The sequence below is a fragment of the Coregonus lavaretus genome (genome assembly GCF_964263955.1).
Source record: "Coregonus lavaretus genome assembly, chromosome: 2".
Lineage (NCBI taxonomy): Eukaryota > Metazoa > Chordata > Actinopteri > Salmoniformes > Salmonidae > Coregonus > Coregonus lavaretus.
Genome location: NC_139989.1, coordinates 37,257,273 through 37,278,577, shown reverse-complemented (window position 1 = coordinate 37,278,577; position 21,305 = coordinate 37,257,273). Strand labels below are relative to the sequence as shown.

General features: G+C 44.1%; 1 protein-coding gene across 1 annotated transcript; it reads right to left on the bottom strand.

The window, feature by feature from the left end:
* Positions 1–17,513: 17,513 nt before the first annotated feature.
* Positions 17,514–20,083, bottom strand: LOC311144419 (keratin, type I cytoskeletal 50 kDa-like). Its single transcript, XM_084180427.1, has 7 exons — positions 19,569–20,083; positions 19,031–19,113; positions 18,743–18,899; positions 18,426–18,587; positions 18,162–18,287; positions 17,854–18,074; positions 17,514–17,746 (listed from the first exon to the last, which is right to left on the bottom strand). Exons 1-7 carry the CDS (start codon positions 20,040–20,042, stop codon positions 17,617–17,619), a joined length of 1,353 nt encoding a protein of 450 aa, XP_084036553.1. The 5' UTR covers positions 20,043–20,083; the 3' UTR covers positions 17,514–17,616.
* Between the last annotated feature and the right edge of the window lie 1,222 nt (positions 20,084–21,305).

The following is a 21,305-nucleotide window of genomic DNA, read 5'->3' as shown; positions in this document are numbered from 1 at the left end:
AACATACAGTTGAAGTCGGAAGTTTATATACACCTTAGCCAAATACATTTAAACTCAGTTTTTCACAATTCCTGACATTTAATCCTAGTAAAAATCCCCTGTCTTAGGTCAGTTAGGATCACCGCTTTATTTTAAGAATGTGAAATGTCAGAATAATAGTAGAGAGAACGATTTATTTCAGCTTTTATTTCTTTCATCACATTCCCAGTGGGTCAGAAGTTTACATACATTCAATTAGTATTTGGTAGCATTGCCTTTAAATTGTTTAACTTGGGTCAAACGTTTCAGGTAGCCTTCCACAAGCTTCCCACAATAAATTGGGTGAAATTCGGCCCATTCCTCCTGACAGAGCCGGTGTAACTGAGTCAGGTTTGTAGGCCTCCTTGCTCGCACACACTTTTTCAGTTCTGCCCACACATTTTCTATAGGATTGAGGTCAGGGCTTTGTGATGGCCACTCCAATATCTTGACTTTGTTGTCCTTAAGCCATTTTGCCACAACTTTCGAGGTATGCTTAGGGTCATTGTCCATTTGGAAGACACATTTGCAACCAAGCTTTAACTTCCTGACTGATGTCTTGAGATGTTGCTTCAATATATCCACATAATGATCCTTCCTCATGATGCCATCTATTTTGTGAAGTGCACCAGTCCCTCCTGCAGCAAAGCACCCCCACAGCATGATGCTGCCACCCCCATGCTTCATGGTTGGGATGGTGTTCTTCGGCTTCCAAGACACCCCCTTTTTCCTCCAAACATAACGATGGTCATTATGGCCAAACAGTTATATTTTTGTTTCATCAGACCAGAGGACATTTCTCCAAAAAGTACGATCGTTGTCCCCATGTGCAGTTGCAAACCGTAGTCTGGCTTTTTTATGGCGGTTTTGGAGCAGTGGCTTCTTCCTTGCTGAGCGGCCTTTCAGGTTATGTCGATATAGGACTCGTTTTACTGTGGATATAGATACTTTTGTACCTGTTTCCTCCAGCATCTTCCCAAGGTCCTTTGCTGTTGTTCTGGGATTGATTTGCACTTTTCGCACCAAAGTACGTTCATCTCTAGGAGACAAAACGCATCTCCTTCCTGAGCGGTATGACGGCTGCGTGGTCTCATGGTGTTTGTACTTGCATACTATTGTTTGTACAGGTGAACGTGGTACCTTCAGGCGTTTGGAAATTGCTCCCAAGGATGAACCAGACTTGTGGAGGTCTACAATTATTTTTCGGAGGTCTTGGCTAATTTCTTTTGTTTTTCCCATGATGTCAAGCAAAGAGGCACTGAGTTTGAAGGTAGGCCTAGAAATACATCCACAGGTACACCTCCAATTGACTCAAATGATGTCAATTAGCCTATCAGAAGCCTCTAAAGCCATGACATCATTTTCTGGAATTTTCCAAGCTGTTTAAAGGTACAGTTAACTTAGTGTATGTAAACTTCTGACCCACTGGAATTGTGATACAGTGAATTATAAGTGTAATAATCTGACTTTAAACAATTGTTGGAAAAATTACTTATTTCATGCACAAAGTAGATATCCTAACCGACTTGCCAAAACTATAGTTTGTTGAAAAGAAATTTGTGGAGTGGTTGAAATATTAGTTTCAATGACTCCGACCTAAGTGTATGTAAACTTCCGACTTCAACTGTATATCTGGTCAATATTCAATCCTGTGCCTCATCATCACATAGTAGCCTAATATTTAATCATAACACTGTTCACCCCATAGCCTCTGCTTGGGGTCTTTATCAAACCCACCTCCTCATGGTTCATCTTGAGGTGGGTCAACTCCTCTCTCAGCCCCTCAATCTGCATTGAGGTCAGCTCGTCTAGCCTATTGATGTCGGCCTCCACAGTCTGCCTCATAGCCAGCTCATTCTCATACCTTTGTAACATCAATGCATCAACAAGGTTCTTAGTTCTAACTTTTTTTAATGTCAGCTATTTTATGTTACTGATCATTCATGCAAACAAAGAGGCAGTGGTGGAAAAAGTACCCAGTTGCCATACTTGAGTAAAAGTATAGATACCTTAATGGAAAGTTACTCAAGTAAAAGTGAAAGTCACCCAGTAAAATACTACTTGAGTAAAAATCTAAAAGTATTTGGTTGTAAATATACCTAAGTATCAAAAGTAAATGTAATTGCTAAAATATACTTAAGTATCAAAAGTAAAAGTATAGATAATTTCAAATTCCTTATATTAATCAAAGCAGAGGGCACCATTTTCTTGTTTTTTAAATTTACGGATAGCCATGGACACACTCCAACACTCAGACATCATTTACAAAATATGTATTTGTGTTTAGTGAGTCTGTCAGATCAGAGGCAGTAGGGATGTCCACGTGTTCTCTTGATAAGTACATGAATTGGGTCATTTCCCCGTCCTGCTAATCATTCAACATGTAATGAGTACTTTTGGGTGTCAGGGAAAATATATGGAGTAAAAAGTACATTATTTTCTTTAAGAATGTAGTGAAGTAAAAGTAAAAGTTGTAAAAAATATTAATAGTAAAGTAAAGTACAGTTACCCCAAAAAACGACTTACAGTGCCTTCGGAAAGTATTCAGACCCCTTGACTTTTTCCCAAAAAAATTACGTTACAGCCTTATTCTAAAATTGATTAAATATTTTTTTCCCCTCATCAATCTACACATAATACCCCATAATGACAAAGCAAAAACAGGTTTAGATTTTTTTGCTAATTTATTACAAATAAAAAACAGAAATATCACATTGACATAAGTATTCAGACCCTTTACTCAGTACTTTGTTGAAGCACCATTGGCAGTGATTACAGCATTGAGTCTTCTTGGGTATGACGCTACAAGCTTGGCACACCTGTATTTGGGGAGTTTCTCCCATTCTTCTCTGCAGATCCTCTCAAGCTCTGTCAGGTTGGATGGGGAGCGTCACTGCACACTCAAGGACATTCAGAGACTTGTCCCGAAGCCACTCCTGCGTTGTCTTGGCTATGTGCTAAGGGTTGTTGTCCTGTTGGAAGGTGAACATCCGCCCCAGTCTGAAGTCCTGAGCACTCTGGAGCAGGTTTTCATCAAGGATCTCTGTACTTTGCTCCGTTCATCTTTGCCTCGATCCTGACTAGTCTCCCAGTCCCTGCCGCTGAAAAACATCCCCACAGCATGATGCTGCCACCACCATGCTTCACCGTAGGGATGGTGCCAGGTTTCCTCCAGACGTGACGCTTGGCATTCAGGCCAAAGAGTTCAATCTTGGTTTCATCAGACCAGAGAATCTTGTTTCTCATGGTCTGAGAGTCTTTAGGTACGTTTTGGCAAACTCCAAGTGGGCTGTCATGTGCCTTTTACTGAGGAGTGGCTTCCGTCTGGACACTCTACCATAAAGGCCTGATTGGTGGAGTGCTGCAAAGATGGTTGTCCTTCTGGAACCCCATCTCCACAGAGGAACTCTAGAGCTCTGTCAGAGTGACTATCGGGTTCTTGGTCCCCTTCCTGACCAAGGCCCTTCTCCCCCGATTGCTCAGTTTGGCTGGGCGGCCAGCTCTAGGAAGAGTCTTGGTGGTTCCAAACTTCTTCCATTTAAGAATGATGGAGGCCAGTGTGTTCTTGGGGACCTTCAATGCTGCAGACATTTTTTGGTACCCTTTCCCAGATCTGTGCCTCGAAAAATCCTGTCTCGGAGCTCTACGGACAATTCCTTCGACCTCATGGCTTCGTTTATGCTCTGACATTCACTGTCAACTGTGGGACCTTATATAGACAGGTGTGTGCCTTTGCAAATCATGTCCAATCAATTGAATTTACCACAGGTGGACTCCAATCAAGTTGTAGAAACATCTCAAGGATAATCAATGGAAACAGAATGCACCTGAGCTCAATTTTAAGTCTCATAGCTTATGTAAATAAGGCACTGTAAGTAATACTTTAAAGTATTTTTACTTAAGTACTTTACACCATGTGTATGTTTATTGTCTAAATTACTGATTGATTTCAACATTATTGTAAGAATTTGTTTTAATAATAATCTGGCTAGGCAGAACATGAAATGGCCTTTAGTCCCACCCTGCTGTTGTTCTGTATCAGTTATTCTCAGACACTTTGTTTTAAAGTAATCTGCGGACAGCTTAGCATTGTCAATGGCCAGGTAGATTCCTCCATTCAAACGAGTGGAATCAAAGATCTGAAAGAGGGCACAGAGGTATGTCTCGGATTATTACATTTACATTTTAGTCATTTAGCAGACGCTCTTATCCAGAGCAATTTACAGGAAACTACTCTACTTTATCTTTGTCTAGAATCTCTTCGAGCTGATGTAGCTCATATTCACAAACATTGTGCATTATTGGGGCAAGTAGTCAAATCTGAGCAACTGCCCGTTCCTAAACAAACTAAGTTAACCCCTCCACAACCACACCCTTAAAAATACATAAACCATTACGTTGTCATTGAAAAAACCCAGTGTGCATTTGCTTTAAACTTATCTATAATTTTCATATTGACTGTACACTAATCTATTTTCTAATGTACAATGTTACTTCTTTGCTATATAGTACTTTCTGCCAGAGGTTAATCTTATAGTATCTAAGCCTGGAATTGGTGGCCTTACCCTGTCTTGCAGTTCATGGATGGTGACCTTGAAGGCAGTGCAGTCATGAGATTCTGTCTTGATCCTGGCCTCCAGGAACATGCAGATCTTCTGCTCCAGATCAGCGTTGGCCTTCTCCAGGGAGTGGACCTTGTCCAGGTAGGTGGACAGACGGTCGTTCAGGTTCTGCATGGTGGCTTTCTTGTTCTCGTTCACATGGACAGCATCAGACACGTTGAAGCCACCAGCCCCACCACCCATGCCAAAACCACCACCAGCAGAGTAGGTGTTGGAGGCATTGGAGATGCGCACCCCGGAGCCACCTGCAGCCCCGTACATGCTGCCGGCCCTCATGGCGCTGATATGTCCACCTCCCATGCTACCACCGGAATAGCGAAGGTAGCCCATTCTCATGGATCCACCAGAGGCCACGAAGCTGCGGTTTGAGAAGGAGGTCATGGTGACGGAGGCTGCTGTTGTACTGCTCTGGCTGGAGAGGAGTGAGTGCAGAGCGGTTGGACACAACTCCTTTTATGTCAGACAATGAGGGAGGGAGAGGGGGGTTTGAGGTTTCTACACAGGTGAGAGTGTGGAAAATTCCTTCCATACAGCCCAAGACAGGTAACTCAGGGAAAAAATAACAAACATGTCAGTAAAGCTGGTAGGTAGGGGCCTATGAATAATCAGAAGTGTATGGAATCCTGAGTATACCCTAGTCTGGGTACCAGTCCTTTTAGCTAACATTCCACTCCTTGCCACTCCTGTCATTTGCCAAAGACTTTTGGAGTGGCAAGAAGTGGAATGTAATAGCTGAACAGAGACGTCAACCAGTATACCCTTTTGCACAACCAAAATTCTAGCTAGTGCAGACTGAGGTACCCTTGGTGGTAAAACACGTTGCTAGCCACTTGTTATATATATTTTGCATCTTTATTATATTTTAAATTAAAGACTCTTTACGCCCTCAAATTAAGGACTAACCTTAGGTGGGACTTTAAGTTAATTTTGTAGTTCACCTTGGGTAGTTGCCTCTGTCTCTGCCTGCCCTGCAGCAGCTCTGTACAATGTTATATTGTGTGACAGAGCACTAGTAACAGCAATCTCCCAAATCACTGTTGTTTATTAGATTTTATTTTTAATCAGCTATTGTTGGGTAGTAAGCTTACTGTCTCAAACTTGCAGATATTATTTTCAAGGAGACCACCATTGTCATTGCAGAGTTTCCCCATTGGTAAAATAAATGCAGAATACTGCTGAACAACAACTGCTGAATATTGTGAACCGTAAAAACACTGGTGGTGTATTCTGCTGGTTTTGTCTTGAAAAATCTTTCTTCGGGGGGCGGAGCTAGCATGTTGGAGTGAACGGCTGTGTGTGAGAGGCTCCTGCAACTTTTTTGCGAAATAATCTAACCTAACTTACTTTCTGGCACTTGTTACAACAAACGTTTCTTTCTAATACAATATTGTAACTTTCAATGTGAAAATGCCGAGTAATAAGCGACCAAAGGACAATAAATCCACATTGGAGGCCTACTCCCCACCAAACAACGAGACAGACATGGCGGAAGGCACAGGTAACAACGTGACACTTACAGAACTTACCCGGGCTTTGGGAGAACTACGTGTTGCTATAGCGGAGGATCTTAAGGCTACTATTGCTGAACTGGACACTAAAATTGAGAGCACCATTCGAACGGTCGCTTCGCAGGGCCAGAGTATTGTGGACCTTGAGAAAGCTTCTGAATTCAACACTGGTTGGATCGACGACTTAGAGAAGCTATGCACGTCATTGCAGGATAGTGTGCAGAGGCTTTCTGTGAATGTGGTCGACCTGGAGGGCAGATCCAGGCGTCATAACCTTCACGTTGTGGGTTTGGCAGAAGGGGTGGAGGCGGGCTCTCGCCCCACCGACTTCTTCGCCAAGCTACTGAAGGATGCAATGGGACCGGATGTTTTGGCTTCGGATCCCCTACTGGACAATGCACATCGCGCCCTTGTCCCAGTGCCTGGACCGGGCCAGCGTCCTCGCCCAGTCATCTGTTGTCACAGTTTCAAGTCCAAGGATCTTATCCTGCGCAAGGCTCGAATGAGGGGCAACCTGTTACATAAAGGGCACCCCTTTCGTGTCTATGAGGATTATGCGCCCGATGTGGCAAAGCACCGCGCTGGCTACAGAGATGTCATGACCAAACTCTACAAACTCCATCTTCGCCCAGCCTTGCTCTTCCCTGCAAGACTAAGAATTACCCCGCCTTCCGGGGAGAAGATTTGTCTCTCCTCGGTTTTGGACGCAGAGAAGTTTATCCGGGAATATATGCCAATCCCCCGTACAGGTTAGAGTGCCTTGTCATTGTGTTAGGGTCTGCTCATGGACTCGAATCCATACTATACCATAACGGGTGAAACCGTATTAAACGGTCTCAGCAAGGGCTACCGAACATGTAATAGGCTGAGCTGACCAATGGAGGGCGGTCAGAGCTCTCATTTAACGTTAATTTCACTTTCATTCCGACTGGGTTTAGAGCGATGCCTGTTTGGGAGGCCTTCCAGGTCGGATCATTGACACTTTCGGATGGATATACGGTGGGGAAAAAAAGTATTTAGTCAGCCACCAATTGTGCAAGTTCTCCCACTTAAAAGGATGAGAGAGGCCTGTAATTTTCGTCATAGGTACACGTCAACTATGACAGACAAAATGAGGAAAAAAAATCCAGAAAATCACATTGTAGGATTTTTAATGAATGTATTTGCAAATTATGGTGGAAAATAAGTATTTGGTCAATAACAAAAGTTTCTCAATACTTTGTTATATACCCTTTGTTGGCAATGACACAGGTCAAACGTTTTCTGCAAGTCTTCACAAGGTTTTCACACACTGTTGCTGGTATTTTGGCCCATTCCTCCATGCAGATCTCCTCTAGAGCAGTGATGTTTTGGGGCTGTCGCTGGGCAACACGGACTTTCAACTCCCTCCAAAGATTTTCTATGGGGTTGAGATCTGGAGACTCCAGGACCTTGAAATGCTTCTTACGAAGCCACTCCTTCGTTGCCCGGGCGGTGTGTTTGGGATCATTGTCATGCTGAAAGACCCAGCCACGTTTCATCTTCAATGCCCTTGCTGATGGAAGGAGGTTTTCACTCAAAATCTCACGATACATGGCCCCATTCATTCTTTCCTTTACACGGATCAGTCGTCCTGGTCCCTTTGCAGAAAAACAGCCCCAAAGTATGATGTTTTCACTCCCATGCTTCACAGTAGGTATGGTGTTCTTTGGATGCAACTCAGCATTCTTTGTCCTCCAAACACGACGAGTTGAGTTTTTGCCAAAAAAGTTATATTTTGGTTTCATCTGACCATATGACATTCTCCCAATCCTCTTCTGGATGCACTCTAGCAAACTTCAGACGGGCCTGGACATGTACTGGCTTAAGCAGGGGGACACGTCTAGCACTGCAGGATTTGAGTCCCTGGCGGCGTAGTGTGTTACTGATGGTAGGCTTTGTTACTTTGGTCCCAGCTCTCTGCAGGTCATTCACTAGGTCCCCCCGTGTGGTTCTGGGATTTTTGCTCACCGTTCTTGTGATCATTTTGACCCCACGGGGTGAGATCTTGCGTGGAGCCCCAGATCGAGGGAGATTATCAGTGGTCTTGTATGTCTTCCATTTCCTAATAATTGCTCCCACAGTTGATTTCTTCAAACCAAGCTGCTTACCTATTGCAGATTCAGTCTTCCCAGCCTGGTGCAGGTCTACAATTTTGTTTCTGGTGTCCTTTGACAGCTCTTTGGTCTTGGCCATAGTGGAGTTTGGAGTGTGACTGTTTGAGGTTGTGGACAGGTGTCTTTTATACTGATAACAAGTTCAAACAGGTGCCATTAATACAGGTAACGAGTGGAGGACAGAGGAGCCTCTTAAAGAAGAAGTTACAGGTCTGTGAGAGCCAGAAATCGTGCTTGTTTGTAGGTGACCAAATACTTATTTTCCACCATAATTTGCAAATAAATTCATTAAAAATCCTACAATGTGATTTTCTGGATTTTCTTTTCTCAATTTGTCTGTCATAGTTGACGTGTACCTATGATGAAAATTACAGGCCTCTCTCATCTTTTTAAGTGGGAGAACTTGCACAATTGGTGGCTGACTAAATACTTTTTTTCCCCACTGTACTTATATTCCCCCATTTTTGTTTTGTTTCGATATTTATTTTTCAATTCTTACATTATTCCTGTTACCATACCATGTATTTATTGCTTGCAGGGGTCTGGGGGTGATGGTTGGGAAGGGGCAGACGCAGACACCTGGATAGCAAATTGATGCTTTGTGCTGTTCTGCCTTTGTCATAGCCTGGCCCGCTCTCACGATTTGATTCCCACCAGCCCTCCGTGGTGCTTGTGTCTGTGTAGGTGTGCGTACATATAATAATAATTATTTGTACTTTATTATTATTTTCTCTTAGCATTTTAGTATTATGTATGTGTATATTTTAAATTAGTATAGATTATTATTCTGGGGTATGAATGTTTGTGTATGTAGATGTGTGTGTATGGATGTATGTATGTATATGCGTGTGTATGTATCTGTATATATTTAAGAATATTTATTTTATATGTATATTTTTTTGTATGTGTATGTATACATGTGTTTGTATGTGTATGTAGGTGTGTGTGTATGTATGTGTGTGTCAGTAGCTGAGTGTAGATGCGGTGAGGAAATCAAGCGCAGGAAACACGGGCGTTCGTCAACAGACTTTAGTTAACAAAATGCAGCACCAAACAGGCGAACAGCCAACCCAACCGGGAGGCAAAATACAAATTACGCACAACACACACAGTGCGTAAAATGAAGATAGCGCACACAGTGCGGACTCTCGGAAAACAACAAACACGAGAGTAAATACAAAAAGAGCAACAGCTTGACAATAAACAATACCACATAACACCTGCCCCCACACACGAAAACTAAATAGGCAACCAAATCAAACACTAACAAGGGACAGGTGTACAAACAGACAAAACCAAACAAACATGAAACATCGAACGGTGGCAGCTAGTACTCCGGGGACGACGACCGCCGAAGCCTGCCCGAACAAGGAGGAGGAGCAGCCTCGGCCGAAACCGTGACAGTACCCCCCCTTGACGCGCGGCTCCAGCCGTGCGCCGATCCCGGCCTCGGGGACGACCAGGACGACGCGGAGCAGGGCGCGTAGGATGACCCCGATGGAACTCGGTCAGCAGGGACAGGTCTAATATGTCCCTCCTCGGCACCCAGCACCGCTCCTCCGGGCCGTACCCCTCCCACTCCACGAGATATTGGAGACCCCCCATCCGGCGTCTCGAATCAAGGATGGACCTCACAGTGTACGCCGGAGCCCCCTCGATGTCCAACGGGGGCGGAGGAGTCTCTTCTATCTCATAGTCCTGGAGTGGACCAGCTACCACCGGCCTGAGGAGAGACACATGGAACGAGGGGTTAATATTCCTGTAATCAATAGGCAGTTCTAACCTGTAACACACCTCGTTCAACCTCCTCAGGACTTTGAATGGCCCCACAAACCGCCGACCCAGCTTCCGGCAGGGCAGGCGGAGGGGCAGGTTTCTAGTCGAGAGCCAGACTCGATCTCCAGGTGCGTACACAGGCCCCTCACTGCGGTGGAGATCGGCGCTCGTCTTATGCCGACGGATGGCCCGCTGCAGATGAACGCGGGCAGCGTTCCATGTCTCCTCCGAGCGCCGCACCCACTCATCCACCGCAGGGGCCTCGATCTGGCTCTCGTGCCAAGGTGCCAGAACCGGCTGGTACCCTAACACACACTGGAAAGGGGTTAGTTGGGTGGAGGAGTGGCGGAGAGAGTTCTGTGCCATCTCGGCCCACGGAACGTATCTCGCCCACTCCTCCGGCCGGCCCTGGCAATAAGACCTCAGAAACCTACCCACATCCTGGTTGACCCGTTCAACCTGCCCATTACTCTCCGGGTGGTAACCCGAGGTAAGGCTCACCGAAACCCCCAACCGTTCCATAAACGCTCTCCACACTCTGGAGGTGAACTGGGGGCCTCGATCAGACACTATATCCTTGGGTACCCCGTAATGCCGGAAGACATGGGTAAACAGAGCCTAAGCGGTCTGTAGGGCAGTAGGGAGACCCGGCATGGGAAGGAGACGACAGGCCTTCGAGAACCGATCCACAACGACCAGGATGGTAGTATTCCCCTGTGAGGGGGGAAGGTCTGTAACAAAATCCACCGAGAGGTGGGACCAGGGTCGTTGTGGAACGGGCAGGGGTTGTAGCTTACCCCTGGGCAAATGTCTGGGCGCCTTACACTGGGCACACACCGAACAGGAGGAGACATAAATCCTCACATCCCTGGCTAACGTTGGCCACCAGTACTTAGTGCTAAGGCAGTGAACTGTCCGGCCGATACCTGGATGTCCAGAGGAGGGGGACGTATGAGCCCAATAAATGAGGTGATCGCGTACCTCGAGCGGAACGTACGTCCGACCCACTGGACACTGTGGAGGACTTGGGTCGGTGCGTAACGCCCGCTCGATCTCTGCATCGACCTCCCATACCACCGGTGCAACCAGACAAGACTTTGGTAGTATGGGAGTGGGCTCAACGGACCTCTCCTCCGTGTCATACCGCCGAGACAGGGCATCTGCCTTCCCGTTCTGGGACCCAGGGATGTAAGTGATTTTAAACACAAACCGGGCTAGAAACATAGTCCAGCGGGCCTGGCGAGGATTCAGTCTCCTAGCTGCCCGGATGTATTCCAGGTTACGGTGGTCAGTCAAAATGAGGAAAGGGTGTTGAGCCCCCTCAAGCCAATGCCTCCACACCTTTAGGGCCTGTACCACGGCTAACAGCTCCCTGTCCCCTACGTCATAATTCCGCTCCGCCGGACTGAGCTTCTTAGAATAAAAAGCACAGGGGCGGAGTTTAGGTGGTGTGCCAGACCGTTGTGAGAGAACGGCCCCAATACCGGCCTCGGACGCGTCTACCTCTACCTGGAATGGTAAAGCGGGATCCGGATGCGCCAACACCGGCGCCGAGGTAAACAGGTCCTTCAGTCTCCCAAAAGCCCTGTCCGCCTCAGCTGACCACCGCAAGCGCACCGGACCCCCCTTCAACAGAGACGTTATGGGAGCTGCCACCTGTCCAAAACCCCGGATAAACCTCCGGTAGTAATTCGCAAAACCCAAGAACTGTTGCACCGATGGGTTTGGTGCGCTTTCTTACCTTTCTAGTGAGTTACATGTTATGCAGGCCACCATAGGAACTACAGATGAGAGGAGGGCGGGGCTTACATTCACTTCCTGGAATGTCAAGGGTTTAAACAAACCAATTAAGAGAGGCAAGGTCCTAACCCACTTGAAAGCACATTCGTCTGATATTATATTTTTGCAAGAAACCCATCTGAAAAACAATTTTCATAACAGACTTAAATGTAACTGGGTGGGGCAAGTGTATCACTCTAACTTCTCTGCCAAATCGAGAGGCACAGCGATTCTGGTACGGAAAGGAATTCCCTTTCTACATAAAACCACTATTGTGGATAAAGAGGGTCGTTATGTGATCGTAATAGGAGAGATCCACTCTACTTCTGTAACTCTACTAAATATCTATGGGCCAAACATTGATAACCCCTCTTTTTTCAAAAGAGTCCTTGCCCTGATTCCAGATATCTCCCATACTAATCTGGTCATTGGAGGGGACCTTAACTGTGTACTAGACCAATATTTGGATAGATCCTCTACCCGGCGAACCCCTACCTCCTATTCAAGCGAATTCTTGAATACCTACTTAAAAAATTCGAACTTATTTGATATATGGAGGATCTCTAACCCTACGGGTAGGGAATACTCCTTTTACTCTCATGTTCACAATGTATATACTCGAATTGACTACTTTTTGGTTGATGCTAAACTACTCCCCTATACCTGTAATGTGAGATATCATGATATTATAATCTCTGACCACAGTCCACTCACCTTCTCCCTGAGATTGGGTGACATCGTACCAAACGAGAGGGTCTGGAGGTTGAATCCTCAGCTCCTCACAGAACCAACATTCTGTGAACATCTTAAAGACCAAATTACATTTTTCTTTGATACCAACGACAACACAGAGACATTATTATTGTGGGAAACGCTGAAGGCGTATTTGAGAGGCTGTATCATCTCCTTTCAGACTGCAAGGAGTAGGCAAAACAGAAGAAAATTGGTAGAACTGGAGGGACAAATTCACTTACTGGATAGGGAGAATGCTAGACATCCATCTACGGAGAAACATAAAAAAATTATGTCTTTAAAATTTAAATACAATCAGATCCTCTCGGTTAAAATTGCTAAATCTTTTCTCTATGCCAAGCAAAAATATTTTGAGTTTGGTGACAAACCACACAAAGTACTCGCCAGACAACTTCGAAAAAATGTGAGTGACCGAATGATTCACAAAGTTAAATCTGCATCTGGGGAATTACTCTCCTCCCCCAAAGACATCAATGACAGATTCCGTCAGTTTTATGAGACTCTATATACATCTAAAGCGGATCCTAACCCCTTAATTATGCAAAACTTTTTGGAGGACTGTAATCTTCCGGCCCTGAACCAGGAAGACTCTAACTTCCTGAATAAGGAAATATCTCTTGAAGAAATTAGAGAAACAATTAAATCTCTAAAGAGTGGCAAGACCCCGGGCCCAGATGTATACCCTGGTGAATTCTATAAAACATTCAGCAACATGCTCTCTCCTTACCTGCACAAAATGTTGGTTCGGGCCAATGAGGATGGAGCTCTCCCATCTACTTTGGATGAAGCGTTTATTACAGTTATACATAAGAAGGGTAAAGATCCGGAAGAGGTAGGGTCATACAGACCAATATCCCTCCTTAATACAAACCAAAAGATTTTAGCAAAAACTCTGGCTAACAGGCTTAGCACTTTAATTGGCAAATTGGTCCATTCGGACCAGACCGGCTTTATCCCTAACAGAAACTCATTCTTAAATCTCAGGCACCTCTTCAACATTATGTATTCTCAGAGGTTACCTAACGTGGACCTTGCCGTTATATCTCTTGACGCCGAAAAGGACTTTGACCAAGTTGAGTGGCCCTATCTATTCAAGGTCCTACAGAAATGTAATATTGGAGATGGGTTCATAAATTGGATCCAGCTTTTATATAGGAACCCCTGTGCGAGAATACTCACTAACCAATCACTGTCGCCCCGATTTAACCTTTACAGAGGGACAAGGCAGGGTTGTGCGCTGTCGCCTATGCTCTTCGCCCTAATTATTGAACCTCTCGCTCAAGCGATCAGATCTCATTCAGCAATACACGGCTATAATACTAAAGATACTCTAAATAAGATTTCCCTATACGCAGATGATATTCTCCTCTATGTAACAGAACCCCAAGCTAGTATTCCAGCTATTCTTGAGGTGATTAATTTGTTTGGTACCTTCTCGGGATATAGAATAAATTGGAACAAGAGTGAATTAATGCCCATATGGTTGCAAAACACCTCCTGGCTAGAACATCTTCCAGTTAAGTTATCTTCAGAAAAATTTATCTACCTTGGAATTGTAGTTACCAAACAATACTCCTTACTATTTAAAGATAATTTCCCCTCTCTGATGCAAAATCTCAAGGCAAACATACAATTTTGGAGAACTCTCCCAATTTCTCTGCTCAGAAGAATTAATGCCATTCAAATGGTCCAGAACATCCCAGTATTCATACCTAAATCCTTTCATAAACAACTGGACTCTATTATCAATCCTTTCATCTGGGATTATAAAACACACAGGATAGGTAAAAAAACACCTATGTAAATCCAAGATGGAAGGAGGATTGTCTCTCCAAAATTTTATATTTTACTATTGGGCCGCTAACCTCCGCGCTGTTACGTTTTTGCTGGATGACGCACCCCCGCCATCCAGCTGGCTTAGTATGGAGCGTGAGGAGTGTCACCCCTTCTCTATTGGTGCTGTGATTTTGTCACCTGTCAATCTGGAGATGTCACTTTACCGTAACAATCCTATTATACATAGCACAGTCCGAATCTGGAAGCAAATTAAAGTCCACTTTGAGCTTAGACCAATATCATTCATGCTCCCTGTTGCCAGGAATCCCTCCTTTGCCCCCTCTAACCTTGATAACACCTTTGAGCGATGGGGAGAGTTGGGGATAAGTACCATAGGGATTTATATATAGGAGGGACCTTTGCTTCCTTTGAATCGCTGAGGGAAACGTATAACCTTCCCAGAAGTAACTTTTTCAGATACCTACAAATTAGAGACTATGTTAGAAAACACCTCCCAACATTTGGGAATGCTAAACCTTCCATGTTTGACGGATGCATAAAAATATGCCCCACCTCAGACAAACTGATATCTCGTCTATATGACGCTTTTCAATCTGTTAGCGCACCCTCTACTGATGCCATTAAGGAAAAATGGGAGGAAGAACTAGGGACTGACATTTCGGTGGCAGACTGGGAGGATAGCTTGGAGTATATCCACACCTGCTCCATTAACTCCAGACATTGTCTCATACAATTTAAGGTATTACACAGATTACACTATTCCAAAACTAAACTGCATAGGATATTTCCTGATACATCCCCTATGTGTGATAAATGTCAGGCTGAGCAGGGTACACTACTCCACTGCTTTGCCCTATGTTCTAGCCTGTATGGTTATTGGTGTGGAATTTTTGGGGGCCTCTCTGAAGTTCTGGAGATTTCAATAGACCCAGACCCGCTTCTGATAATCCTGGAAGTGTCCGATTCCCTAAACGGATTAACCAACTCCCAAAAACAACTAATCTCTTACAGTCTCATTTCGGCAAATAAAATAATCTTGTTGTTTTGGAAAAGGAGGGAAGCGCCCTCTACCAAATTATGGCTCAGCGAATTGGCAAACACTGTACACTTAGAAAGAATTAGATATATTCTGAACAATAAATTATCAACATTTGATCAAATCTGGCAGCCTTTCCTCTCTTACTTGGACCAGTCGGCGCTGTGAATCTGTACTTTTTAACGCACTCTCAATTGTCATATTGTAATCTACCTTTGGGCAGCGTGTGCTGGCCCCGCCACCCGAGTAGACGGGAGGGGAATAGGGTGGAATAAGGGGCGGGGGGGATAAAGGGGGGTATAAATGGGGGGGTTACATCTACCCTTTTTCTTTCTACCTGTCCCTGTTCTGTATGTCTTGTTTTGTGATATTTGTTTTGTGCCCAGAACTCTGGGTCTTGTTGTTCATGTCTGTTCTCTTATGTTTAGATAATAACTGTACACATGTCTTTCATACCTATACACCATTCTTGTGTGTGTTCAAAAAAAAATATTTGAACGAAAAATCTTTCTTCAAGCGAGCTGTTTGACACCTGATCCAACTGACGTATGTGCATAGGGTCTGGTCCTTGTTTAGGGAACATGAGCCGTGGCTTTCACTCTTTGTCCATACACTGCACGTATAGTTTCAGCAGCATCCAGCTTAAAGGCCACACCTTTAAGCTGCTATTTCCTTCAAGACTTAACTGATTATTCAGATTTTGATCTACATTTTACAGCCCGACTACAATGTTGGCTTTGGTTAGTCCAGAAGTAAATTGTTGCAGATAGTGGATTTTGTTGATTGTTGCAGATAGTGGATTTCCGTACTTGTATTTCAGACTGTTGATTCGTAAATCAAGTTATCCACTGGGTCAGTGTGTCTTATAGTTCTCTGTAATAGTCCATCAAGTATTTTGTTTGTTTTTCCATGAGCGACATTGTTTACAAGTTACAGTTTGTGCTTTGTTTTGTCACTTGGGTAAGCTTCATTAGTTTGTTTTGTCTGACTGCCAAGGGATGCCCAGATCACTGGGTTGGCTGAAGTTCCAAAACAGTGTTTGTGGTTTTAATTGTTTAATCCAACAGGGAAAGAAAAAAGCTGATAAATGGTGATCTTATATGAATAATTGACACTTGTTGTTGAATGCCCATACCATTAAATGGACAAAGGTAATCTTCAAAGAGACTGCAATTAGACTTAACAACTGATTAGTATGGTTACATTTTTTGTTTGACTTTCAATTGACCAGATATAATCAGTTTCTTTAGTGTCCCATAACTTTATAGTATGTCACCAAAAGGTTAATTATGGAGTGAGCAGACATATTACATTGTTTGCTGTAGTCTAGACATATTTATTGAACGATTATAGGGTTAGGCCTTTTATAGGGTACAAAGGGCTTTAATAGCCTATGATAAGAGCTTTGCTTATAATACATGTTTTGTGTGTGCAGTTAAAGGTGGAGTTAGCGAGATGATGTTGTAACAAACAGCACCGTATATATTGAGATTAACCGTATATATTGAGATGAATGCGATGCAAGACTTTATATATATATTTTATATTTTAGTCATTTAGCAGACGCTCTTATCCAGAGCGACTTACAGGAGCAATTAGGGTTAAGTGCCTTGCTCAAGGGCACATCAACAGATTTTTCACCTAGTCAGCACAGGGATTAGAACCAGCGACCTTTCGGTTACTGGCACAACGCTCTTAACCACTAAGCTACCTGCTCTCATACAGGAACACAGAGTATCTGTGCATGTGCACGGGTGAACTTCACGCTGCTACAACGTGGTAGCTATGGGATCAAAATAGCTGAGAAGTTTTGCCTTGCACTCTTAGTTGTTGTGTAAATTGACCCACTATGTATTTACTTCGTGGATGCACCATCATCTTGCTGAGTCTCCAATATTTGTTCCAAAAAATTTCACGTTTATCTTATTTTGCAAGTGAAAGTGTATTTTGTCATATAGACTACTGAAATGTCAGTGTTAAACATAAAATCAAAAGGAAAGGCAACCAGAGTTTAGATGAACAGGTAATGCTCGGGAAACTGTGTATTAAGTGGATGTGATTGAATAGAAAATGCCAAGACATGAGAAGTCAGTTTCAACACTTTGGAACACGTTTATTTCTTAATCTCTTTGAGAAAGGTTGACAACAGGCATCAGAGAGATGGGTGTGAAGTTTCTGGTTCAAGATGTTTCTCATAGGGACTCAACCACTGCCCCGGTGGAGGAGCTGGTGGAGCTGACCACCTTGCCGTCCACCACTTCCTCCACAATAGTCACCACCTTGCGTGTTGTTGTGGTTGTGGACGAGGATGAGGATGACATGCTGAAGGGCAAACAAACAATGTTGTTAGGTTCCATCATTCTGAGGACAGTTTCTGACTGTATGTGTATGCCATTTGAAACACATGAGGCATGAGACTCAAAGCTCACCTGCTAGCCTCTCCGTCCAGCAGTCTCCTGTACTCGGCGATCTCCATCTCCAGCCTGGTCTTGATGTCCAGCAGCATCCGGTATTCGTGTCCTTGGCGTTCCAGGTCAGCCCTGAGATTTACCAACTGTTCCTCCAAGCTGGTCACCTGCATCTGATAACCTGACAGCTGCATGGAGTAACGGTTCTGTGTCTCTGCAAGGGTATTTTCCATGGATGATTTCTGTTGGGGAGAAATTAAGAGCAAAACATAACATCAGGAAGCAGTTGAGCAAGAAATGTAAACAAAATAATTTCTGAACAGTCTTACCATGCTCATTTGTGATTGCAGTTCGATTTCAAGACTCTGCAGCGTACGTTTGACTTCTGAGATTTCAGATCTGGACGTTTGGATAACTTCTGTGCTAATTGCGACCTCCTTGTTCAGCGCCTCAGTCTGTGGACAACACCATCCAAAATAATGTTTTTATATGAACAATTTAATTGATGGGACATTTTAGATACTGTGGACCTACATTATGTAATCATTTTTATAATGGGAAACACTTGTAGTCACCACCTTGCAATTTCTTACCTTGGACAAGAACCAGCCCTCCAGATCTCTGTTGTTCTTGGCAGCGACAGCCTCGTAGTGTTCACGAATCTCAGCCATGACCTTGCTGAGGTCTTCCTGTGGTGCAGCATCAACCTCCACATGGACCTGGCCGCTCATCTGGGCACGCATGGACAACAGCTCCTAAAGGAATCATGGATAGTCTGGGTCAACCTCAGTCATGCATTACTCATTATGCATGGCATTGCCGATTTTCTTCACCAATCAACTGATGACTAATAGTCATGAAGATGAGCACTTACTTTTGTATGACTAAATCTATAGTCACTCAGACTTACCTCCTCATGGTTCTTCTTGAGGAAAATCAACTCCTCTCTCAGCCCCTCAATCTGCATCTCCAGGTCAGATCTGGCTACGGTCAGCTCGTCCAGCACCCTCCTCAGACCACTGATGTCGGCCTCGACAGACTGCCTCATGGACAGCTCGTTCTCATACCTAAGCAAAATCAAAACAGCTTTGTTTGGAGAATACCACATCTGTTTACTGGACTAAAGATATATACTGTATCTATTGAAGACTGTATGGATTTATGCATCTTTATTGTGATCATTCATGATGTCACCCACTTGACCCTGAAGTCATCTGCTGCCAGCTTGGCATTGTCAATGCTGAGGTAGATTCCACCGTTGATGCGTGTGGCATCCTGGATCTGAAAGAGAAAATTACGTTTTGGAGTTAAACAGTTTTATCTGGAGTGAATGGATGATTGGAGCTATAAACTTTATCTGATTTTGAGGCAGTTTTGGGTGTGTTAGTGTGTCTGACAATGGACCAGAGATCAATGACCCTGGGGATACATACACTGCATTCACAGTGCACAATGGAATGAAAGAAAATAAAGCTACATTTAAGAACATCAATCCGGTAATGGCATGAACTAGATTTATGATATTGTCCTAGACATTATCGGGTTACTGGTGAAGGCTTACTAAGTAGTGGTGTTTATCTTGTGCCTGGGAGTAACTGGCACTCCCCTTCCTCTTCCACAATAGTAAGGTAACCGCTATCAGTGGCCATAAAATGTAAAATAAAACCCAGCCTTAAACAAGTTGTAAAAGTAGTCATAATGGTGTGCTGTAGTTGTAAATGAGTTGACGGACATACCTTGCCTTGGAGTTCGGTGATGGAGAGATGGAAGGCACTGTAGTCACGAGCAGTGGGGGAGGTCTTGGCCTCCAGGAACATGCGGATCTTGTGCTCCAGATCAGCATTGGCCTTCTCCAGGGAGCGGACCTTGTCCAGGTAGGTGGCCAGACGGTCGTTCAGGTTCTGCATGGTGGCCTTCTCGTTGGCAGACACGTGCAGGTCCAGGCCATCAGACAGGTTGAAGCCACCTCCACCACCACCCATGCCAAAACCACCACCACCGCCAGCAGAGAAGGACCTGGAGGCACTGGAACTGGAGATGCGCACCCCAGAGCCACCTGCACCCCCATACACACTGCCGGCCCTCATGCCACTGATGCGGCTGCCACCTCCCATGCTGCCACCTCCAGACATTGAGAGGCGAGAGGAGCCGATAGATGCTCCCCTCATGGAACCACCAGAGGATATGAAGCTGCTGCTGGAGAAGGACATGTTGATTGAGTCTGCTGTCTTACTGCTCTGGCTGGAGAGGAGTTAGTGAAGAGTGGAGGAGAAGGGCTGGTTGTTTTATACAACTTCCCGGGAGGGGGGTAGCGGTAGGAGGGAAAAGATAATGAAAGGCGTGGGAGGAAACACCTCCCCTAAGTCTTCTATTTAAGTCATAAAAAGCAAACATGCTCAATCTGTCAATTGCTTGTGGGTGTGGCAAAGGGCAGCGAGTACTGAGATGTCATTTCTTATCAATCATCATTTATTTCTGCTCGCTAAAGAGTATCAGTCTGAGAGCACATGCTTAATGTGTCAGGATTAAAACACACTAAATTATTGAAAGTTCATCTTTAATATAATTGTATTTAAAAAAACATTTTAGAACATAGAATAAATAGTGTAGTGGAGATTGCTCCTTGGTTAAAGAGTAACTTTCCCCCCTGATTACACACTGCATACGTCTTACCTTGGGTCCTAGCTGTGTCAGTAGGACACTAATGGAGACAAGTGTGTGTGAATTGGCTAAAGATAGCTCATTGAGTCAAGGCCATCTCCATGCAAACCCTTAACAACTATTTCATACTCAGCCTTTCATGAAGGAATGTGGTGCCCTGGATTCTCAAAATGTTCTGGCAGCAGCTTTGTCTGCATTGTACACACATGGATTACAAAGTAAACCAGTTATTTGGTCAACAACACACAACCTTCATTGCCTGCAGAATCACACTTAAGCCTTGTAGAATCTTGAATCAATAATGATAACACAAGTGCATGGATTTCAATGAATGAGTAGGCTAAGGTGGTGTTTTTCCCTGATAAACTGATTAATCAAAAGCTGATCTAGTCTAAGATAGCATGAGTTGTTACGCTCACTTAATAATCAATCTATAAGGTATTTAAGAATTGGCATGAAATGAAGCCACACTATTGGTTCTTATTAATGCCATTTATTAGTTTTTGATAATCCATTTGTTGTTTGTAACCTGTGTCTGTTTGAATAGGAAAACATACCACAGCTCAAGCCTTGACTTAGGCCTGGTGCAAATAAGGTCTTCCCTCAAAAGTACTTTTCACCATCTTTAAAATACTACCATTGCATTTGTGGTTATAAGCTAATGATATTGCAGTGCTAACATTCTTAAGTGCATCTGAAACCATTAGCGTGGGAGGATCAAAGCCAAAACTAGATGTGAAGCATTAGACCAAGACCTTACACCTAAAAATGTAAGACAAGATGATACTTGCCTGGTATTTTGTGTTAAGGCC